The sequence below is a fragment of the Peromyscus maniculatus genome, chromosome 2 (genome assembly GCF_049852395.1).
Source record: "Peromyscus maniculatus bairdii isolate BWxNUB_F1_BW_parent chromosome 2, HU_Pman_BW_mat_3.1, whole genome shotgun sequence".
In the NCBI taxonomy this organism is placed as follows: Eukaryota; Metazoa; Chordata; class Mammalia; order Rodentia; family Cricetidae; genus Peromyscus; species Peromyscus maniculatus.
Genome location: NC_134853.1, coordinates 169279427 through 169302600, shown reverse-complemented (window position 1 = coordinate 169302600; position 23174 = coordinate 169279427). Strand labels below are relative to the sequence as shown.

At 48.9% G+C, this 23174-nt stretch overlaps 1 protein-coding gene across 2 annotated transcripts; it reads right to left on the bottom strand.

Moving 5' to 3' along the window:
- Window positions 1-519: 519 nt before the first annotated feature.
- Nol9 (nucleolar protein 9) lies at window positions 520-22388 on the bottom strand. 2 transcript variants are annotated; one of them, XM_015987288.3, is made up of 12 exons: window positions 21768-22388; window positions 20201-20420; window positions 19766-19893; window positions 15160-15295; window positions 14957-15047; window positions 14344-14441; window positions 10638-10799; window positions 9329-9632; window positions 8247-8358; window positions 4897-5074; window positions 3740-3873; window positions 520-3002 (listed from the first exon to the last, which is right to left on the bottom strand). In XM_015987288.3, the coding sequence occupies exons 1-12, from the start codon at window positions 22386-22388 to the stop codon at window positions 2871-2873; spliced, it is 2316 nt and encodes a 771-aa protein (XP_015842774.3). In that variant the 3' UTR covers window positions 520-2870. The 2 variants fall into 2 exon arrangements, with proteins under 2 accessions (XP_015842774.3, XP_006993860.3); XM_006993798.4 differs by having other exon boundaries at window positions 14957-15044.
- Between the last annotated feature and the right edge of the window lie 786 nt (window positions 22389-23174).

The window sequence follows — 23174 nt, the reverse complement described above, 5'->3', positions numbered from 1 at the left end:
TAGATTTATTTATTTTATTTTAGGTGTACGAGCATTTGTCTGCACGTATGTATGTGCACCATGTCCATGCCTGGTGCCCATGGAGGCCAGATGAGGGTATCAGATGTCCTGGAACTGGAGTTATGGATGGTCATGAACCAGATGGTTTTTCTTAAGCATTTAAATAATTACCTGGAGCCATGTGGTGGTAGAGCACACTTTAATCCCAGTGTTCGGGAGGCAGAGACAAAGGCTGGAGAATCTCTAAGTCTGAGGCCAGTCAGAGCTACACAGAGAAACCCTGTCTTGAAAATACCAAAAAATAAACAAACAAACAAATAAATAAAATTAAATAATTACCAGGGCTACACAGAGAAACCCTGTTTCAAAAAAAAAAAAAAAAAAAAAGACAAACAAATAAAATTGAATAATTACCAGGGCTACAGAGAAATCCTGTCACAAAAAACAAGAACCAAATAAAGTTAAATAAGGAAATAATCACCTGGAATAAAATCTCTTACACACTGAAAGTACATAAAATGATGTTCTCAAAAATTTTAATGATAAAGTTCATAGTAAAAGGAGATGGCAGAAATCACACACAGTAGGGAATTATTTTTAAACTCAAGAGTCAGATGTGATGTTCACAGGATTCAGTGCCACCTACGCAGTGGGCACTGAAGGGCTGTTTTCTACACGGGAATAGACAATTTTAAAAGCAGTACGCAGGGGCTTTTGAAGATGTAGCTTCTTATCAGTGCACTTTCACAAAGACACACGGCAACAGGACTGAACTGAAGGGAAGCCTGACAGAGAATTGTGTCCTGACATTTATGTCCACACCATTCCCAGCCTTCAGGAGGGACAAAACCTTGATGCTCGCCTTCCAGACAGGCCACACAAGAAGAGTCACCGAAGACAAGTGTCTGTTACACCAAACACACCTGCAATCCCAGCCCTTGGAAATTAAGGCAGGAGGATCGTGCGTGCGTCTGAGGTTAGACTGTTCATTGCCAAGATCCTGTCTGTCTCAGAACAAAAACAAACCCCCCAAAAAGATGGCAGAGTCCAATGTCTTCCTTGCCCCAAATGCCCTGACACCAAAATCACATGGACAAGAAGACACTTTGGTGCAGGTCTTACCTAAGCCAGGGCTTCGCAGCGAGACCTCTCTCCAGTAATCCTGTTCCAGATGACTGCTCCTCCCAGCCCCCTGCCCCATGCCCACAGCTCCCTCTACTGCCGACACTGGGTCTCTACTGATGAGTGAAGGTCACTTAAATGCACACCTTTATGAAAAATGCAAAAGGGAGACCTGCATTTCAGGATCTTTATTCTTGTGAAGACAGGAAGACCCGGGGAAGACAGGAAGAGGGGTGGTGCTAGGCTAACTGCACCTGTGACCTCAGCATTCGGAAGAGGGAGAGCAACGGAGCCAGAGACCTGCTTGGGCAACATGGTAAGAGCCCCCTCCCCACCACACAGAAAGACACAAGCTAACGTTAGAAATAAATAAGGGACAGCGAGTTAAGTGGCTGGCCACTGCAGTTCTGTCTCCTAATGGGTTTTTCAAATGCCGAGGGCACCCAGCAGTGTCCCAAAGATGGGGCCAAGCAGACAAGACCAGGAACACTCAGCGTGCTATGGTTACAGACAAGATGTAGATAATCAATGGTGTACATGAACATAAACATTAAACCTTCCACAGCCTCGAATGGTCTTTGAACATGATCCTACTGGAAGGTGGAGTCCTGACATGTCAGTCATGCCAACTTGAGAAGTTGCTCAGTGGCCTGTTTTTTCAACCACAAAAGTGACCTGACCCAGTCACTTCTAATTACAAAATCCACTAGGAAAAAAATGGTACCTGCAGTGGCCTCCTGGTTCCTATAAGAAAGCGCTGGTAGCAAAGGTTTGTCCAAGCCAGGCACAAATGTGTCTGTTCATAGGCTGGTGGCCCCATGGCAGTGTGTCCAGCCTCAACGGAGGAGTCAGTCAGAGCATTCCCATACTTAAGGAACCTTCTGGAGGTTTTCTGGATGTCAGAGCAACTTCTTCAACATAAAGTCTCATGATTAAAATGACCCAGAAACTAACAGACCAAATACAATCCTCTAACACTTGACAACATGATTGGAGATTCAATGGCATCAAAGGATCAGGCATTGGAGTCATCTCCCCTCACTGGTAAGGTCCACGTGGCTCAAAGTCTCTCCATCACGCAGCCTGCTCAGGACCTTGGCAGCTATGCACTGCACCTGAGAACTGCTGGGTCAGCCTGCTGCCCTGGTTAGCGGCACTTTTGGGGGGGGGGGCGCGTGTGAGAAAGGGTTTCTCTGTGTAGTTTTGGTGCCTGTCCTGGATCTTGCTCTGTAGACCAGACTAGCCTCGAACTCACAGAGATCCAGCTGACTCTGCCTCCCGACCGAGTGCTGGGATTAAAGGTGTGCACCACCACTGCCCAGATGCCACACATTTTTGTGGCCCTGGTTTCCCAAATTTTATCTCGAGTCCGACAGTCAGGTCCTTGGCCGCGAAGGGAGAGGGCCGCGCACTTCCTGTCTGACGACCAGCACAGCCTCCCTTGCTGCTCCACTCAGCCAGGACGGCCAGCTGTGAAGTCCAGGCCAAGTTTGAGATCAAACAACTTAGGAGAAAAGCCTGAACGCCAGGTGTGGTGACACAGGCCTGTAATGCCACACTTGGATGACAGACAGGAGACCCTGTCTTAGAGGAAAGAGAAAAGCTATGTCGTACGCAGCACATTTTCCAGTCACATCAACACTGGACATGAGTTTGCTGCTCACAGCCAGAAAGCCCCACTCAGTCTGCTGCCTCAGGGCTTGAGGACAAGGATCCCAGGAAGGAAAGTCTCTGTCCGTAGCAAGGCTTTATTTTCTTTTATAGGCTCTGTACCCAAGAAATCCATTTGCATACTCTCTTTCTCCAATTTTTTCCGAGGCTCCAGGAAGTTTAAAGTTATAATCCGTGGTGATGTAAGGAATTGTCCCTTCGAGCCCAGGCTGGAATGGAAACACAAACAGATAGGTCCTGTTCAGACAGCCTCGAGGAGCAGACGGGTTATCCCAACTGGACGCCAGTAGGAACACAGCTGGGCAGCAGGCTCTGGAGCCTGAGACACTTAGGATGTTCCTCAAAGGCCTTTTTTCCCCCCCTCCCGAGACAGGGTTTCCCTTTTGGAACCTGTTTTCCTTTGGAACCTGTCCTGGAACTCTTGTCTGCAGCCAAGGCTAGCCTTGAACTCACAGAGATCTATCTGCCTGCCTCTGTCTCCCGAGTGGTGGGATTAAAAAAGTGTGTGTCACCACCATCTGACACCTTATTTTAAAAAAAAAAAAGATTTATTTATTTTATGTATATGACTGCTCTATCTGTGTGTACAACATTATGCCCGAAGAGGGCATCAGATTCCACTAGAGATGGTTGTGAGCCACCATGTGGTTGCAGAGAATTGAACTCCAGAACTCTGGAAGAGCAGTCAGTGCTCTTAACTGATGAGCCATCTCTCCAGGCCTTTTTCTTTTCCTTTTTTTTTTTTTTTTTTTTTTTTTTTAAACTGGCTCTACACTGAGATCCTGACTTGAACCTTTTGAGGCATCCAATATCCCATATCTTATGTCATTCAAACCACATAATAAAGTGTATGTCTCCCAGATAAAGGAACTGTTGCCTTAACGCAGCCAACCCGCTCATTTCCACTTGCCCAGGTTCCCCACAGGACTGTCCTGTGTGGGCTCACCTGGTTCTTGAAAATACAATGCGGAACAGTAATGGCACCAATCAGCAGACAGTTCACAGCTTTCAACTCTTCTGGAGGCAAAGGGGTGAGGATGTGGTACAGCCGCTGGTCCATGTCAATGCCTCTGCAGATGCCTTGAAGATACAGAGCAACATCAGCCATTCTGCAGACAGTGCACATTTCAACCAACAGAAAGTGAGGTTCATCTTGACATAAAAAAAGAGTTTTATTTTGGGGGCTGGAGAGATGGCTCAGAGGTTAAGAGCACTGACTGTTCTTCCGGAGATCCTGAGTTCAGTTCCCAGCAACCACATGGTGGCTCACAACCACCTGTAATGAGATCTGGTGCCCTCTTCTGACCTGCAGTCATACATGCTGTATACATAATAAATAAATAAATAAATCTTTAAAAAAAAAAAAAAAGAAGAGTTTTATTTTGGGGCTGAAGAGACAGTTCAACAGTTAAGACCATTTGATGCTCTTGCAAAGGAACTGGGTGCCATTTCCAGAACCCATATGGTAGCTCACAACTCTGCTCCCATGGGATCTGAAGCCCTATTCTGGCCTCTGAGAGCACTAGGCACAGGATGCAGACAGCCATGCAGGCAAACACATACACGAAATAAATTAAGGTGTTTTAATTTCTAGTGCTTCGCTCTCGGAACACGAAGAGCAGTAACTGAGGGGCATCGAGATGGCTCAGCAGGGTAAGAGTGCTCGCTGCTCTTCCACAGGACCCAAGTTCAGTTCCCAGCACCAACTTCAGGCAGCTCTAACTCCAACTCCAGGGATCCAACCCCAAGACCTCTGGTCTCCAGGAGCGTGTGCACTCGTGCACATGCCCACATAATTAAAATGAAAGCCACAGAGAACCACCTGCCTGTTTCTCCTGGAGTAAGCACCATGCCCAGCTAAAAATAAAAAAATCTTAAAAAAGTATAATTCTTTAATTCTTTGGACATCCCCCTGTTCAGCTGTGAGGGACCAAACAGGCCGACCGAAGACCTTGGATAGTTGTGATGAAGGTAAGGAATGTAACATGGAGAAGCACAGAGAAAGACATCAATTCCCCAAAGACAAGGTACAGGTACACGGTCAAGACCAGCGGTCTACAGTGAAGTGGACAGGGTAAGAGGTATCATTTATTCTCAACTCACCGAAGCCCAAACAGTCACATATGGGGTTCTGGGCAAGCAGGATGGGCCCCCGAGTGTATCCTTTCATATCATCCAGGATCTTGCAAAGGCCAACCCAGCTGGCATTCACGGCGTACAGTATGTGGGCAGGGGCCACATCGGCATGAGTGATCCGAACGGCAACTGCACTGAAGGGGACCTGGAGAATCAACCGCAACTGCTCATCTCCCTGAGTCACTTCTACTGAGAGGCTTCCTCCCGAGACACAGACTCTGTGCAGACCAAGTGGACCTCAGACGTGCAGTCCACTGCCTCAGTCTCCTAAGCACCGAGCTAACGGCAGAGACCACACGGCTGACTTAGAGACGCTTTAACTGTGTTCTCTGTGTGTGTTCACGTGTGCTCACTTGAGTGTATTTTTGAGCACTCACTTATGGAGGCCAGGAGGTAAGGTGAGGCATCTTCCCATCCACCACTCCCCACACTGTTTTGTTTTTCAGGTGTTTTGTTCCTAGGCTGCCTCAAAGCAGAGACCCAATATGCCACCACACCAGACTTTACCCTTTAATGTAATTTTTGAGAAAAAGGGGTTCTCAGCAAACCTAACGCTTGCTGATCTGGCTAGACTGACTGGCCAGCAAGCCCCAGGGACCCTCTCGTCTCTGCTTTGCCCAGTGCTGGGATTACAGGCGTGTGCCGTCACACCCAGCCAAAATCTGGGTTGTGAAAGCACAAACTAGGGGATGGCTTGGTTGATGGAGTCCTGACCGAAAATGCAGAAGCCCTGGGTTTGATCCCCAGCTCCACAGAAGACTGGTGTGGTGGCACATGCCTATTCTCACAGCATATGGCAGACAGAGGCAGGAGGACCGGAAGTTCAAGGCAGCCGGGGTCACGTAGTTCCCTCCTTTCTGAACTTCCATCCACACAATCTTCATTCCCTTCTCTCCTCAGCTCCAAACAAAACCACAGCAGGGGAGGAAAAGCCCTGGCAATAGTGTCCATCTGTGGTATTCCAGGACATTTCTCCGTAGACTGACTGACTAGGGGAAAGCTGTTCAGGCGTCAGCCGTGGAAATCATGGAGATATGGATGTGTAAAGTGGAGGGTCACAAAAGCCAACAGATTACAGTACGCTAAGGTTGCAGCTGAAGGGACCTTCCCGTAGGTGTTGGCGGCCACCGGGAGAATGACAGGCAGCGCCGCCATTCCAGTCGCAGCCCACTTTTTCCTCTGGCTGTTTGGAGTATTTACCAGCTGGGTTTTGCTGACTAGAAATTTGCTTTCTTTCAAACTCACTGCACCAGGCAGTGGTGGTGCACGCTTTTAATGCCAGCATTCGGGAGGCAGAGCCAGGCTGATCTCTGAGTTCAAGGCCAGCCTGGTCTACAGAGCGAGATCCAGGACAGCCAGGGCTACACAGGACAGGCACCAAAGTTACACAGAGAAATACTGTCTTGTAAAAACAAAACAAAACAAAACAAAACAAAAGACCCAAACCCAAAGCCAACTGTCCATCACCCTCATGTTTAGCCATGCTCCTGAGTGTTTCCTAAGGTGCCTTCTAGAATGGTGTGCCATGGCCACGTCAACTCTCCAAAGCACAAGGGCAGAGAGGAGAGCAGAGGACAGGGTTCAGGCCACGAGTACCCCATTCCACACAACACACACCAGGGGACTTTCCTTATGTCACCCCCAGGAGCAGCTGTCTTCACCAGCGCAGCTCTCTCCTGTCAAAGCCCAGGGAGCTCCGGCTCTGCTGTGCAGAGGTGTGTGGACACTGTGGAGATGTACGCGCTGCCTTCAAAGCAAGTATTTCTTGGTTTAAAAACCAAAATGCTGCCGTGTGTGTGTGTGTGTGTGTGTGTGTGTGTGTGTGTGTGTGTGTGTGTGTGTGTTTGAATGAGAATGGCCCCCATAGGGTCATAAGTTTGAATGCTTGGTTGCCAAATTAGTAGAACTGTTTGGGAAGGATTAGGAGGTGTCGTCTTGGAGAAGTGGTGTCACAGTGGGGTGGGCTTGAAGTATCAAAAGACTTGCAGTTCCCAGCTTGCCTTTGCCTCTTACTGTGAATCCAGATGTGAGTGAGGTCTGGGGCGCTCCTCCCACCAATGCCTGTGATCTGCCATCCTGGACTCTACCCTCCCCAGCAGTCAGTCCTATGAACCTTTCTTCTATTAGCTGCCTTGGTCATGGTGTTCTGTCATAGCAATAGAAAAGTACCTAAGACAGTACGTGTGCACATGCAGGTGAAGCTTAGGCTGATTGCTGTCAGCCTAGTCTTGTGGCGTGATCCTTCTGGACACTGTGAAGACGTGTTGCTCTCATTGTTAATAAAAAGCTGAGGGGCTGGAGAGATGGCTCGGAGGTTAAGAGCACTAGCTGCTCTTCCAGAGGACCTGAGTTCAATTCCCAGCAACCACATGGTGGCTCCTAGCCATCTGTTATTTGATCTATTGCCGTCTTCTGGTATATAGGCAGAACACTATACATAACAAATAACTAACTAAATAAAAAAGCTGATTGGCTAATGACTAGGCAGGATTTTCGGGGCAGAGAGAATGACTGGAAGGAGGAAGGTGGAGTCTGAGGAATTTTGAGCCAGAAGCAGAAGCAACATGGGAAGTTCACAGATGAGGTCAATGAGCCTTGGGGCAGCACATAGATGAATAGAAATGGGTTAAGTTAAGCTGTAAGAGCTGGAGACAATCTAAGTTATTGGCACGAGCATTTATAGTGACTAAGTCTCTGTGATTCTCTGGGAACTGACTGGCGGGACACAAGTCTCCGTACAGCACACAGCACGGGAGAGGCTCTGGGCTCAAACACCCTCACCAAACACACCCTGCTTCGGTCAGTGTTCACCATCTCCACCCTAGATCCCAACCACAGAGCATTCCCCAAAGCAATCCCCAGCAGCCTGGACTCAAAGTTCCAAACACTTTGGTGTTGGAACCCGACAGGAATAACAAGGTCCCCTGGAGGCTACTCTATGTACCAGGCACCGCCAGGAAGGCTCACGGAGCCCTACAGCGTCCTGAGACATCAGGCACTACCCTCATGCAGGTAACAGTGCAAACGAGAGACAGCCACCAGATCAGGCAACGTAGAGCTGGCATGAAACTACAATCCACACCAGACACTAAGCTTGCCAGCCAAGGACCCAATGCCAGCTCTCCATCTTCTGCCAGGTAACCCAGCCTCACTGTTCCTTAGTTTTCCCATCTGAAAAATGGGGATAATATCAGAACCCAAACCACAGGGCCGTTTTAAGAATTAGGGAAGCAATATACAGGAGGAAGCAGAGCGCCCGGGACACAGGAGGCCTCAAGTATCAGTAAACAGACAGTTTCTCCCACCACTCTGATTACCTGATAGGGTGTGAGGCTGTGCAGAGGACTAAGTGGTCCTGGCACAGGAGGCATCAGCTGGCTAAGGTAACCCAACACTGCCAGATCTCGGAAGATTTTGTTGTATTTGGCCCTGAAAGGTAGAGCAGAGCAAGTTGAGTGGAGAACACACCAAACCCACTTGGGGGCAGAAGGGAACAGCATCTCAACTGACATTAGGCAGCACACTGGACCTTGTTCTTTCAGATACCCTCAAACCCTCGGGCTGGAGATGTGGCTCAGTGTTAGAGCTGCTAGCACGTTCAAGACCCTGGTCCGATGGCCAACCCTTCCCCTGCTCTCTCCCCACCTAAAACCCTGCCTTGACACAGTCCTCCAAACAACAGAAAGCCCAACGACCCCTCAGCACTGAGCCCTTGGTCACTAGCGTGGGAAGCCCCATCTCCATGCCCCCACCAGGAATCATTCTCCTTTAAACATATAGCAGTGGTAACTGGAAAAAAATCTTAAGAGTATTATCTCTCCTTTTTGTTTACAGGGTGTGGTGATATATTGTGTACCCTAATAAACTAGCCTGAGGATCAGAGGACAGAGCCATCCACTAGATTAGACATTGAGGTCAGGCAGTGGTGGCACACACCCTTAATCCTATCACTCAGGGAGGCAGAGATCCATCTGGATCTCTCTGAGTTCAAGGCCACACTGGAAACAGAGGCAGGCAGTGGTGGCACACACCTTTAATCCCAGGAAGTGATGTCTGGGCAGAGAAAAGTAGATAAGGCATGAGGAAACAGGAACTCACTTTCTTTAGGTTGAGGGTTTCCTAGAGGTAAGAACTAGTGGCTGGCTGCTCTGCTTCTCTGATCTTTCAGCTTTCACCCTGACATCTGGCTCTGGGTTTTTCATTAAAAGACAATCTAAGATTCGAACAGCAACAGGGCTTCACAACAAGCTGGCCTTGAACTCATGATTCCCGGCCCTGCCTCCCAGGTTCAATAATGAAGGGCAAGGGCCACCATGACCAGTTTTCTAAACAAGTGAGCACACAATGCCTGGCTCACCGCAGGAAGCTTCCTTCTTTACACCAGTGACACTTTACTTACCTGTTTTTTTCATTTTTATCACATAAAAATTCTGAGTGAACAGACATCAGCTTATGTCCAGTGAAGACCGGAACTGGACTGGAGTCTTTCTCTTCATCAGTAAATTCCAAACTGTCTTCAAATTCTTCAATTTCAAAACCTCGATGTCTCCTTCTGATCTTGCTTTTTGTATACAGGCCATCTGTGAGCTCCACATATTCTGAGGTCAGAGCGGGCATCAAGCGTCCCCGGGCAGTAGACAACTGAACAACATAGTTGGGAGACAACAGTCGGATCAGGTCGACCAGCAGCAGCAGTCCGTCGTCTGCGGTGGGAGAGAGACTGTAAGCACAGCGTGTGTAGCAAGGGCTAAAGACATGGGCCGGGTGTGGCGCAAGCCTCTAATCCCAGCATCTGGGAGGCAGAGGCAGGCAGATCTCCGTGAGTTTGAGGACAGCCTGGGCTAAAGAGCGAGTTCCAGGACAGCCAGGGATGTTACAGAGAGAAACCTTGTCTCAGAAAAAAAACAAAACAAACAAACAAATCAAGATAGAGAGACATGGCCAGGCAGTGTGTACACACCTGACAAGACCTGATGCCCTTTTCTGGCTTCCAAGGGCACACAGCACACAGTGTTTGGACAAAACAGTCACACAAAAATCAATCGATTGCCGGGCGGTGATGGCGCACGCCTTTAATCCCAGCACTCGGGAGGCAGAGGCAGGTGGATCTCTGTGAGTTCAAGGCCAGCCTGGTCTCCAAAGCGAGTTCCAGGAAAGGCTCAAAGCTACACAAAGAAACCCTGTCTCAAAAAAAAGAAAAAAAAAACAACAACAACAACAACAAAAAAAACAATCGATTAAAAAATAACCAACAGGCCGGGCGGTGGTGGCGCACGCCTTTAATCCCAGCACTCGGGAGGCAGAGCCAGGCGGATCTCTGTGAGTTCGAGGCCAACCTGGGCTACCAAGTGAGTTCCAGGAAAGGCGCAAAGCTACACAGAGAAACCCTGTCTCGAAAAACCAAAAAAAAAAAAAAAAAAAAAAAAAAATAACCAACAACCCAAAAGCTCAGAAATGGAGCTGTGGCTCACTTGGAAGAGCGTTCCCTCGGTATGCAGGAAGCCCTGGGTTTAAGCCCAGCACCACATAAAAGGAACAGTAACGACAAATACCTATAACCTTTATACTGGGGTGGACGTGGGAGGAGGGTTCCAAGTTCAAGGCCGTCCTCAGCCACATGTATGGAAACATCACAGGGCACCCCATAAGTGTGCACCTGCACAGCCTCACGGTAGCTGCTTACACTGCGACACATGTGCATGGCTCACCTTTCACCCAGCCCATTGTGTTGATGATAAGTGGGGACTCTCTCTTGTAATCTCGGAACACGTATTTTATTATTTCGATGTAATTCTCATAGTCATTATGACAATTCGTCTTCCCGTAGTACACCATCCTCTGTGGCCTCCTCGGGTGGGTGTAAGGTGGTCCTAGGGAATAACACACGGGGTCAGGGACCAAGCACTGGCCCAACACAGAAGGCTCTAACCAGTGGTTCTCAACCTCCCTATGCTGCGGCCCTGTAAAACAGTTCATGCTGGTGTCGTGAGCCCCAACTAGAACATTAATGTTGTTGCTACTTCATAACTGTAATTTTGCTACTGTTATGAATCGTAATATCAATATCCAGTATGTGACCCCCATGGGAGTCATGACCTACAGTTTGAGACCTGCTGCTACAGGGGTTCCATCTACATCACTGCCAAGCAAAAGCAACCATGCCATGGCCACAAAACAGTGGCCAAGATTTTGTGTTATTGCCAACCCTGACAAAGATCTTAGGAAATCTCAAACCACCAAGAACATCCCAATTTTGTTTTTGGAAGTCCATTTAATACAAGGACAACCCCACTTTCATATATGTAAGTCAGCTCCAATCATGTTCTGACATGGCTGCATTTGTTCCAGGTATCTGGGATACAATCATGAACCTCCCCACCTTCTAGGGCTTACAGTCTTTCAAAAATTCAATTAATGACCTTTAATAATCCCTGGCTAAGTGGTACTTTATACTTTTAATCCCAGTATTTGGGAGGCAAGGCAGCTGGACCTCTGTGAGTTCCAGGCTAGCCAGAGCTACACAGTAAGAGCCCTAATGCCCCCAAAGGAAAGAAAAGACAAACGAAATAAAGAACCAGAGCAAGGGTTGGTGAGATGGCCCAGGGGCAGGAGCACACACTACTCTGGCAGAGGACCTGGGTTTGGTGTCAGGAGGCTGACAGTCACCTCTCACTCCAGCTTCAGGAGAATCAGATGCCCTCTTTTGGCTCCAAGGACATTTGCACTCATGTGCACAAACCACCCTCCCCTGAATACATATAATTGAAAATAAATCTTAGAATCAGTGTTGGTGGCTCACACCTTTAATGCCAGCACTAGGGAGGCAAAGGCAGGTGGACTTCTGTGAGTTTGAGGCCAGCCTGGTCTATAGAGCAAGATTCTGGACAGGCACCAAAACCAGACAGAGAAACCCTGTCTTGATTTAAAAAAAAAAAAAAAAAAAAAGTCCATGTCATTATTTGGGAGCTGACTGGCAGGACAGAAAAAGACTCCTTACAAGGACTGACCCCTACAAGTTGTCACTGGATTTCCGTGTGTGTGTGTGTGTGTGTGTGTGTGTGTGTGTGTGTGTGTGTGTGTGTGTGTGTGTGTGTGTGTGTGTGTGTAGACACTTGCACCCAACTCCTCAAAACAAAGTGAGTGTAAACTTATTTTAAACAAAATAAGTTTAAAAATCAAACAGCGGGCTGGGCATGGTGGCACACTTCTGTAATTCCAGCACTTGGGAGACAGAGACAGGTGGATTTCTGTGAGTTCCAGGACAGCCAAGGCTACACAGAAATATTTTGAAATACAAAAACAAAACAAAACAAAACAACAGCAAAATACTAAAAACTCCAGGGACTTAAACAGGCATTCTTTCCAGATATATAAGTGGCCAATAAGCACTGAAAATGTAAACACTGAAGAGGAGGACACCCAGTATTAATAGTCACAGAAGCACAAAACACTGCTTCACACCTGCCTGGTGGTCTGTAATCAAAACCACCATCCCTGGCAAGAACAAAGAGAATCAATAGCCAGCACGCTGCCAGTGGCAACTTAAAAGATGGCACAGCCACTGTGAAAACACCTGGTGGCTTCTCAGAAAGTGAACACAGGACCATCACAGGACCTAGCAACTGCACATCTGGACACACAACTGAACAGAGAGCAGGGTCTCGACTGTGTACTTGTCCACTGTTGTCATAGCAGCGCTGTTCACAGCGGCCAAAATACACAACTCCCACAGTGGGATGGAGAGCTCAGTGGGTAAAGGTGCTGGTCATGCAAGCCTGAAATCAAACCTCGGTCCCCAGAGCCCAGAATGTGGGGACACACATCTGGCATCCTAGCATTCTCAAGAAGAAAGGTTGTAGTGGGTAGCCATCCCAGCTTTGGTCTGGAAGTTCCAACCCTCATTGAGGCTTTGGTAACTATCACGTCTACAAGGCGGGGCCAAGAGAGGGAGATCCCGAGGTGCCGCCCTCTCTATTCCTGGACCCTGGATGGTGGAGGTTGACCGAGCAGAGTTCTCCAGAGAACACCGCTGGACTGTGACACACCTTCCCCAGACCCTGCGACCTACCTATCCCTTTATTTGTAAGTTACGCCACTAATAAACCTCCCTTTTAACTACGTTGAGTGGCCTTAATAATTTCACCAATAAAAGGTGGCGAGGTGAGGTCACTTAAAAGCTTGCAGGCCAGCTAGTTTGATATATGCAGTAACACAACAGAAAAATAGGGGACCCTACCTCAACAAGGTGGATAAAAACATGGGATGCAAATACTTAATGGAATCATCTTAGCTATGCAAAGAAAACTAAGGTTATTTTTCTCCCTGTATGTGCATATGAAATGTTCAAGCTGATTATCCTCTGCCTTCCAAATTGCCATGGGAGTGCTGGGGTCACAGGCAGACGCACATGAGCAGAGCCACCTTCAGGCTGGTGTGGCAGGGCCTTTATATGGTGATATTTTATTTGTACTAAAATGTGATTTTTATATTAATAAATAAAGTTGCCCGGGGGTCAGAGCTATTAGAGCCATAGCAAAAGCTGGGCGGTGGTGGTGCACGCCTTTAATCCCAGCACTTGGCAGGCAGAGCTAGTAGATCCCTGTGTGTTCAAGGATACAGCCAGCATTGGAGACACACGCCTTTAATCTCAATACCAACCATAGAAGACCTGGAGGTCTGTACAGACAGGCAGTGACAAGGCGGTCATATCTCTTGGCTGAAGAGGACAGCTGCAGTTGTGACCTCTTGGGCTTTCATCTCTGCATTGGCTCTGTGTTTCTTATTTAATAATAAGACGGTTATTTCTACACCTTTACCCATCAAGCTTTGGTCTGAGATTAAGTTGACCCATTCTATAACCTAGATTCTAATCAAACCAGATGCAGTACTGAGTGACTGGCTTACAAGATTAACTAGGAAAAAAGAAAGACTAACTAGGGACATTCCCAGGGACAGAACTAGACCAGACAGTAACTAAGAGCTGGTCGTGGAGTTGATCTGTAAAGAGAAGCACTTCACTAGGTGATAATAAAAAATCTGAGCCGGGCGGTGGTGGTGCACGACTTTAATCCTAGCACTCGGGAGGCAGAGGCAGGCGGATCTCTGTGAGTTCCAGGCCAGCCTGGGCTACAGAGTGAGTTCCAGGAAAAGCACAAAGCTACAAAGAGAAACCCTGTCTCAAAAAATAAAAACAAACAAACAAACAAAAACCCAAAATGACATACATGCAGGCAAAACACCAATGCACAAAAAATAAAAATAAATCATTAACAAAATTTACATAAAATAGTTCATTTCCTAAAATAAAAACACACTCAATCAAGTTTGTTGTGGAAGCTAGAGGCAGATCTTTGCCTATTTGACATCTGATCCAGAACTCTGTGGCTACGATCACTTGACAGCTGTAACACATACCCAGCAGTGGTTCTGTAATGTTAAGTAAGGCAATGCAGCCAGGAGGGGTGAACTCCGTCTGCCCCAGGTCACATTCCAGATAGTCAACTCCAGGAAGGCTGGAAATTATTAAAGAGAAAGGTCAATCTCAGGCAGCTGTCCTCTGTAGCTGTGACTCTGTGTGACATGTGGGCATCGTCACCCTGTGTAGCCTTGTAGCTGTCACAATCCAAAAGCAAGGCCCCATCCCATCACAACAGGCAAGGTTACCACCAAAACGTAACAGCCCAGTCCTGGGTTTGGGGATGACACCGGACCAGTATAGATCCCAAGACCAAGCACCCCCTCTTGGGGGTCACAGGTCAGAGTCAGTGAAGAGTGCCACTGCCCAGCTGACAGCACACAGCACTCAACACAATCCCACTGCTAGTCTCTCCATCAAGCTGGGCATGTTGGCTTATATCTGTAATCACAGCACTGGGGAGGCTGAGGCAGGAGAATCACCAGGAGTCCAAGGCCAGACTAGTCTAGAGAGTGACACCATGCCTCAGGAGATCCAACAAAAACCCAGTTTCTCCCCTGGCATCTCACTTCATGCCCAGATGTGACCAGATGAAAACACAAGCATGCTTACCTATTCAATAACTGGTTAATCAGTATTCTACTGAACGTTGACTTTCCAGTGTCACAAGCGCCACACAACAGGATGACAGGGCAGCCATCTACTTTTGCAGGTAAAACAAATAGTGAGCCCCAGTGTCAGCCAGTCCTCAGGACTGAAGATACACAGTGCCTGAGGCTCTGGAGAATATGGAACTGAGAAAAGGTGATGCTCACCACAGGACGCGCTGACTAGCTCTTCTAGGGCACAAAGGCCGCTCTCATTCAGGCAGATGCCTTTCTTCTTCCTCTGTCTTCTGATACCAATTGTTTTCAAAGTTATATACTCAGAATTTATCCGCACAGGAGTATTCTGAAATGTAACAATTTAAACTCTAAGGAAAGTTTTCTTAAAGATATATATTTGCAGCGGGGCAGTGGTGGCACACTTTCATCCCAGCACCTGGGAGGCAGAGGCAGGTAGGTCTCTATGAGTTCAAGGCCAGCCTGGTCTACAGAACTAATTTCAGGACAGCAAGGACTACACAAAGAAACCTCGTCTCAAACCCCCCCCCCCCCCCCACACACACGCACTTGTTTATAAAATAATAAGCAACGTGTAGTTGTGAGCTGTAAAACAAAACAAGACAAAAATTGGTTCATTTCTCTCAGTACCCCAGAACTCAGCCCATCAGCAAGTCCTGTCTATTCTTTCTGAAGTACATGTCTGTTTTCACAGTGTACACCCACTCTCAGGCTGCCACACATCTGGAGAAAGAAAGGCATTAATTAAAATGTAGGGAGAGGTTGGTGATCTGAAGTCAAGGCCATCTCTAAACACAAAACAAAACCCAGGACTGGGGTTGGGGATTTAGCTCAGTAGTAAAGCGCTTGCCTAGTAAGCACAAGGCCCTGGTTTGGTCCTCAGCTCCAAGGGGAGGGGGGTGACACGGGAGGGGGTGGGTGGGTGGGTGGGAGAGCAGGGACGGGACGACCCAGGACAGATGCAAATGGAACTGAAGAGTGAAAAGGACAGCTATGCTCATCTGTCACTGGGGTCCTAAAAGAAGCACTAAGAAGCTACAAAGGGATGTGCTAGCTGCCGTGGGGAGGATGATAAGGGTCACCATACAAAAGAGGATGGAAGGAGGAACCACCACAAACACATCCTCATCCACCAGCAATCACAGAGGGCATTCCCGCCTCTGTAGAGGGTTAAAATGTAATCCCAGAGTTGAAGAGACGGCTCTGTGGTTTAGAGCAATTACTGCTCTTGCAGAAGACCCGAGTTTGGTCCCAAGTCAGACAGCTCACAATCACAATCATTCTAGCTCCAGGAAATTTGACGCCATCTCCCAGCTCCTAAAAATATGTGGTATACACAGACATACAAATGACAATAAAAAACTCTTTAGAATGCAGTCACATGAAGGGCTAGGGATGTGGCTTAGTGAATAAAACTCCAGTTTTTAGGACCAGAGTTTAAATCCCCAGTACCCATGTAAAAACTAGGAAGGTATGAGGGCTGCCTGAAATTCCAGTACTTGGGAGGCAGAGACAAGAGGAACCCTGGGAAAAGCTGGTTAGCTAGACTAGCTGCAACTGGTGGGCCCCAGGTTCAGCAAAAGACCATGGACAATGTGAGTAAGTAGAGATGGATTGAGACGACACTCCATATCAAGTTCTGACCTCCACATACACATTAGACACCCCTCCACACACACAAATAAATAAAAATGTAATCACATTGGCATACGGCTTTATTCCCAGTACAGAGGCAGAGGCAGTTGGATTTCTGAGTTTGAGGCTAGCCTGATCTATAGAGCAAGTTGCAAGACAGTCAGGACTGTTACATAGAGAAACACTGTCTCAAAAAAATAAAATAAAATAAAATAAAAAAAACAAAATAACAAACAATCAATAAAATAAACAAAGTAACTACATGAGACACCACAGTAGCATTTGTCGGTAATCCCAGGACACCAGAAGCAAGAGGAATACAAGACTGAGGCCTGTCTGGGCTATACAGTAACACTGTGCCTCAAAAAAAAAAAAAAAAAAAAAAAAAAAAAAAAAAAAAAATGGGGATAGGGTCTGGAGAAATGGCCCAGAGATGGGATCTTTTGGAAGGCTGATGTTCTGTTCCTAGCGCCCACGTGGCTCACAACCTCCTCTAACTTCAGGTCCCGGACTGTAAACTCACACCTCTGGTCTCCACAGAAACTTGGCACCATGTGCATAGACTCACACAATTAAATACTGAAATAATAACACAAAAGCACATCCATGCCCCAACCACCTTCACGGCATCTCCCTTCTCACAGCAGCTCCACAGCAGGGTGTCTTGGTTCCCTCTCCCAGCGTAACTATGAGAAGAATTCTTTGCTGGCTCCTGTCTTCCGGCAATTATGCAAATGAACTGCCAGGCTAAGTGGAGTTTGTTTTGCGACAGGGTCCCTCTGTAGTCTAAGCTGTCCAACATAGACAGAGATCGAGGCCAGCCTGGTTCACAAAGCAAATTCCAGAACAGCCAAGGATGTTACACAGAGAAACCTTACCTTTAAAAAACAAACAAACAAAACAGACCGACTTGGAACGGTACACACTGTGATGGTGGTATGAACAGGGAAGGTGTGGCTCAGTGGCCCACGCGTGTCTGTGTCGAGTTGACAGGGGCCAGCTGTGCTAGTTACAGAAACCCTGTCTCAAAAACCTAAAAAGAGCCCTTGCCGTTCTTGCAAAGGGTTGGGGTTTGATTCTCAGCACCCACAGGGAGGCACCAGGCACACACTCGGTACACAAGCACACATGCAGGCAATCAATTACACACACAAAACTTAAAAAAATTTAAACAAAACAAAACAAATGCCTGTAAAGGGCTGGGGAAACAGCTTAGCCAGTCAACTCAAGGCCTTGGACACAGACTCAGGCGTGGAGCTGTGTGTGTGTGTGTGTGTGTGTGTGTGTGTGTGTGTGTGTGTGTGTGTGTGTGTGTGTGAGAGACCCATCACCTGGAATGTGCACACGGAGGCTGTGACAGCCATCCAGCCTCCTTGGCAAGCTTCAGGCCAACCAGAGACTGTCTCAAAGGACAGACAGCTCCCAAGTAGCAAAGCTCAAAGTGTCCTCTGGCTTCTGCATGCACCTGCACATGCATGCATACCAGCACATACACAGAGAATCGCTTGGTCCTCCCAAGGTCACACAGCCTTAAACAAACACACTCACCATCAAGGGTCGGTAAAGCTGAGCTTCCCCTCGACAGGATTGTCACTCCAGCCCTCCTCCTTCATTCCCACCCACTGTGTTAAAGCAGTCTCACAATTCCCCCTAACAACAACAATAAACTCTTCACTACAGCTCCCTGTAACTAACTTTCCTTTTCTTCCTTTCTTCCTTTCTTCCTTCCTTCCTTCCCACTTAATCCTGCAGTTTCTTTCTTCCCACCTCCTGACTCAACATGAGGCTGTTCCTCAGCAGAGCACTGAAACCAGTCTGGTCTAGATCCTCGTCCTGCACCCGTGTCTTTCTCAGACCACCTTAATTAGACCGGCAATGCCTCCAACCCTGGTCATTCCTCGGCACCTCTGTGAATCCGGTCTTAACCCCTTCCGGAGTGACATGGCCCAGACCTCAGGCCCCCTCCCCTCTCAGCTCATCAGCGAGCTCATGCTCTCTCTTTCTCTACCTAATTTTTGTTCTCAGATACCCTCTGTTGCAGGCTCCCAAATTAACAGCCCTACCATTTTCTCCAAACTGCAGACTCACAGACTACTGCCTACCTGACATCTCCAACTGTATGTCCTTTTTCTTTTTCTTTTGGCGCTAGGGTGCCATGTAGCTCAGGGTGGCCTCCACATCACTATCTAGCTGGAGATGAATTTGAACTCCTTATCTTCCTGACTACACCTCCCGAGTGCTGGGATTACAGGCTCGTCCTACCACAGCTGACAAAGAGGTGGCTTCTGCTGGACAATGAAACTGAGGAAGAAGAGGGAAAATGCTCATGACAACCTTTCTGTAGGTGCCCGTGTGAACGCACGCCACACCACGTAAGTGGGGGCCAGAGGACAAAACCCGGGAGTGTTCTCTCCTTCTACCGGGAATACCTGGGATGGAACCCTAACCATCAAGCTTGTTCAGCAGGTGCCTTTACCCACGACACACACACCTTTCTTTTTTTTTTTTTTTTGGTTTTTCGAGACAGGGTTTCTCTGTGTAGCTTTGCGCCTTTCCTGGAGCTCACTTGGTAGCCCAGGCTGGCCTCGAACTCACAGAGATCCGCCTGCCTCTGCCTCCCGAGTGCTGGGATTAAAGGCGTGCGCCACCAACGCCCGACACACACACCTTTCTATAGAGACTCTCCTAACTGATAAAACCCCGAGGTGGTACCCCATAACGCCCTTCTATAGAAACTCTCCTAACCGACGAAACCCCGAGGTGGTACCCCATAACGCCCTTCTATAGAAACTCTCCTAACCGACGAAACCCCGAGGTGGTACCCCATAACACCTTTCTATAGAGACTCTCCTAACTGATAAAACCCCGAGGTGGTACCCTATAACACCTTTCTATAGAGACTCTCCAAACTGATAAAACCCGAGGTGGTACTCCGTAACACCCTTCTATAGAGACTCTCCTGACGAAACCCGAGGTGGTACCCTATAACACCTTTCTATAGAGACGATCTCCTAACTGATAAAACACTGAGGTGATACCCCGTAACACCTACCCTACTCCCAAGACAGAGAGGACGATCATTCTGAAAGGGCTCCCTACATAGTCATTCAGCTGACTGCACTGGTGCAAAGGATCGGCGCACCTAAGTGAGTGCTGGCTTTACCTCCTGCAGGAAGACATAAGATGCGCACTTATAGGAGCTCATGAAGTCCACAGCGGGGGTCCTCAGCTGCTCCAGCAGCAGAATGGAGCCCAGGGGAGGGAAATACTGGACTACCCAGTTTCTGTCGTCTGCAAAGAGAAGAAAAACCACCTCAGAAAAAGTAACAATTTAGATCCCGAGGGTTGTCATCTCAACTACAGACTTGTGGAGAGGAGCACACAGCAGAGCTCATTTTTCCACGTCTGGGTGGAGACACCACAACCCAAGACTGCCGCCTACTAGCTTCGTGGTCGCAGAAAACGTCTGTTGTGAAACGGTGGAAATAATGGCATTTTAATACTCAGGACCTCTGTGAGGATTCCACAGAGTACGGAGACCAGAACGTAACCAGCACCTGAAACGCCCCGCCCTGAGCAGGAGGCTGAAGCCAATTACCCAGCTTCATGTGAGGCCTGAGCAGGGCCCGCAGCTCCCTTCTCATCTCCTTCTCACTCTTCTCAGGCTCTGAGTAGCGAACCCCGCCGATGGTCAGGTAAGAGTGGGTATAGGCAGAGAAGACATCTCGGGCAGGCTGGCCCTGTTTGACGATATGGCCGTATATTTCCACCTGGCCATAGATGCAAGTCACCCGGCAGATCCCACTAAAAGTAAAGCCCTGGCAGGGAGCGAGAAAAACAGAACAAAACATTATGGATACTGTTACCAGAGACAGAAAAACTGGAAAATCTTAACTTGCTATTCACTTATCAAAATGATTTTTTTTTCTTGAGACAGGGCCTCATGATGGAGCCAAGACTGTCCTAGAACTGACTAGGTAGACCAGGCTGATCTTCTCATGGAGAGCCAACCACCCCCACATTCAGAGTGACTGGTGAGAAAAATCCATGTGTATGTATCAAACTACAGAGCTCTGGGGCTGCAAAGGTGGCTTAATTGAATGAACTGTGGACGGGTGGCTGTGGAGCCCCCAAGGGACTGGACTGGGCCCTATGGATACAGAAGACGGCTGTTTGCCTCGAACTGTTTGGGGGGCACCCAGGCAGGGGGATCGGGACCCGTCTCTGGTGCATGGGCAGGCTTTTGGGAATCCGGTGCCTGTGGTGTGATGCCTTGCACAGCCTTGGTGCCGTGGGAAGGGGCTTGGACCTGCCTAGGCTCAGTGTGCAGGGCTCAGCTGACTCCCCATGGGAGACCTCGATTTGGGGGGATGTGGGGAGGCTTGGGAGAGAGGGCTGGGGGGTGGGAGGAGTTAGGAGGGGGATCTGTGGGTGGTATGTGGAGTGAGTAGAAAATTTAATAAAGAAAAATGAAAAAAAAAAAAAAAGCACTGGCGGCTTTACCAGAGAACCCATGTTTGGTCCCCAACACCCATATAGTGGCTCACAACCTCCTTTAACTCGGTTCAGAGGGTCCGGCGCCCTCTTATGGCCTCTGCAGGCACTGCACACACATGGCGTACGGAAATGCAGGCAAAACACTGCAGGCAAGACACATAAAAAAGCCAAACAAAGCTACACTGTACTAAGTGACCAACTGTCAGGCTTTTAACTTAACCCTAAACATCATAACCCCATTGCAGCTCCCAACATACTCACTAACTCTACCACCCCGTGCTTACAAAGGCGCACAGACAGCATGCTCCTCTCCGATTTCTGAGGCTTCACTCCTTCCCGGCATAAGAGGGGCGATCTCCCTAACCAGGGTCCACGTCAGACCGCCTGGGCTTAACTCTTGGATCTGCCTTGCTACTAGACTAACTTCGTGCAAGTTACCTACCTTGTTTTTCAGTCCATAAACACAAGAAAGAGATGGCAACCGTCGCTCCCGTGAGACCTGGGAGTGCTAAATAGTTTGAAACACCTCGAACTCTGCAGCTACGTGCACAATAAGTCCGACCCATTAATTTGCTAGTATAGCACAGCCAACAGGAGGATGGACTAGCATACGATCTGCATCCGGAGGACAAGGGGCGGGGACCAGAAGCTCCCCGCGGGCGACTCACCTCCCCGGCTGGCAGCAGCAACAACACACGGCCCGAGCCTAAGTCCCGCGTGGGTTGGGTGACGTTCGATGACAGGGTTTGGACATGGCGCGCGGGCTGGTTGCGGGGCGCGGGCTGACTGCGGGGCGCGGGCTGGTTGCGGGGCGCGGGCTGGCTGCGGGGCGCGGGCTGGTTGCGGGGCGCGGGCTGGCTGCGGGGCGCGGGCTGGTTGCGGGGCGCGGGCTGGCTGCGGGGCGCGGGCACACTGCCCGGCGCGGGCCGGCTGCGGGTCCGGACCTTGCACTTTCCGGCCACGTGCGAGCCCGCGGTGACACCCACCTTCCAGTCCCCGCCCAAGGCGTGGGCCCGCAGCAGCCGCCGTCGCAGGCGCCGCAGCTCGCCCCGGGTCAGGACCCCAAACCGGCGACGGCCCCGACGACTGAGGAGGAGGTGGGGCCGGGCCTTGCGAACCCGCTGCCAAGAAGAGCGGCTCGGAACCCGCCTGAGCAGCACCTCTGAGTCCGCCATGCTTGGCCCGGAACGCCTCCGACGTGCCAATCTCGCGAGATTACGTCGCCCCGCCCCCAGAGTAAGACGTGAAGCGCTGCTGACGCCCTCTCCCGGCCGGCCTCTGCAGCACATTAAGAACTTCAGCCCACCCGGTCTAGGCTCAGGCTGCTAGAGAAGCTTTGCAATCCCACCCAGGGCCCCATTTACATTATGCAAAACCCTACCCTCGCCCTCCTCGTGAAGAGGGGGAGCCAAAGCCCTTGTATTTAACCACAAGGCCACCTCTCAGGAAATCCACCTGGGATTTCTTTTTCTTCCTGCAGAAAAAAAAAAAATCCAGGATTGGCATTTAAAACAAATTCGGAGCATTTGTATAGACTAGGTTTGCATACATTTGACTTCTGGCTGATGGGAGCAATCCTGGATAACAAGATTAAACACTTTGAATGTCTGAATACTAGGGCCGGCAGGTGTCAACTCAAAGCCTAGTCTCAGGCTTACTTAATGGGGTTTACTAAGTTCTGGAAGTCTCTGGAGGCACTGGTAGAACCAGCAGTATTGTAAGTTCCTCCTGTGACATCGGTAGGGGATGGCTTCAGCCCAGGACTTCAAAGCCAGCTGGACAGCAGAACAAGAGACCACCTCAAAAACAAACAAACAAACAAATAAACAAAAAACAAGAAAGCCATCAGCTCCCTCATAGTACGCCTGGTCTTCAGTGTTCGGGTCTTCCCTCTCCTCCCTGAAAAATGTCAGGGCTCCCTTCCCCAGCCCGGTGAAGCCGAGAACACCAGGGCAAGGGCAGAAACCACAACCGTCCAGGGGAGGGGTCTCAGGGGGCCACCTGGTTTGCATCCATGCCCTGGCCCTGCCCAGTTCCTGAGAGAGACCACAGCCGGAAAGCCAACCGCCTTTCTA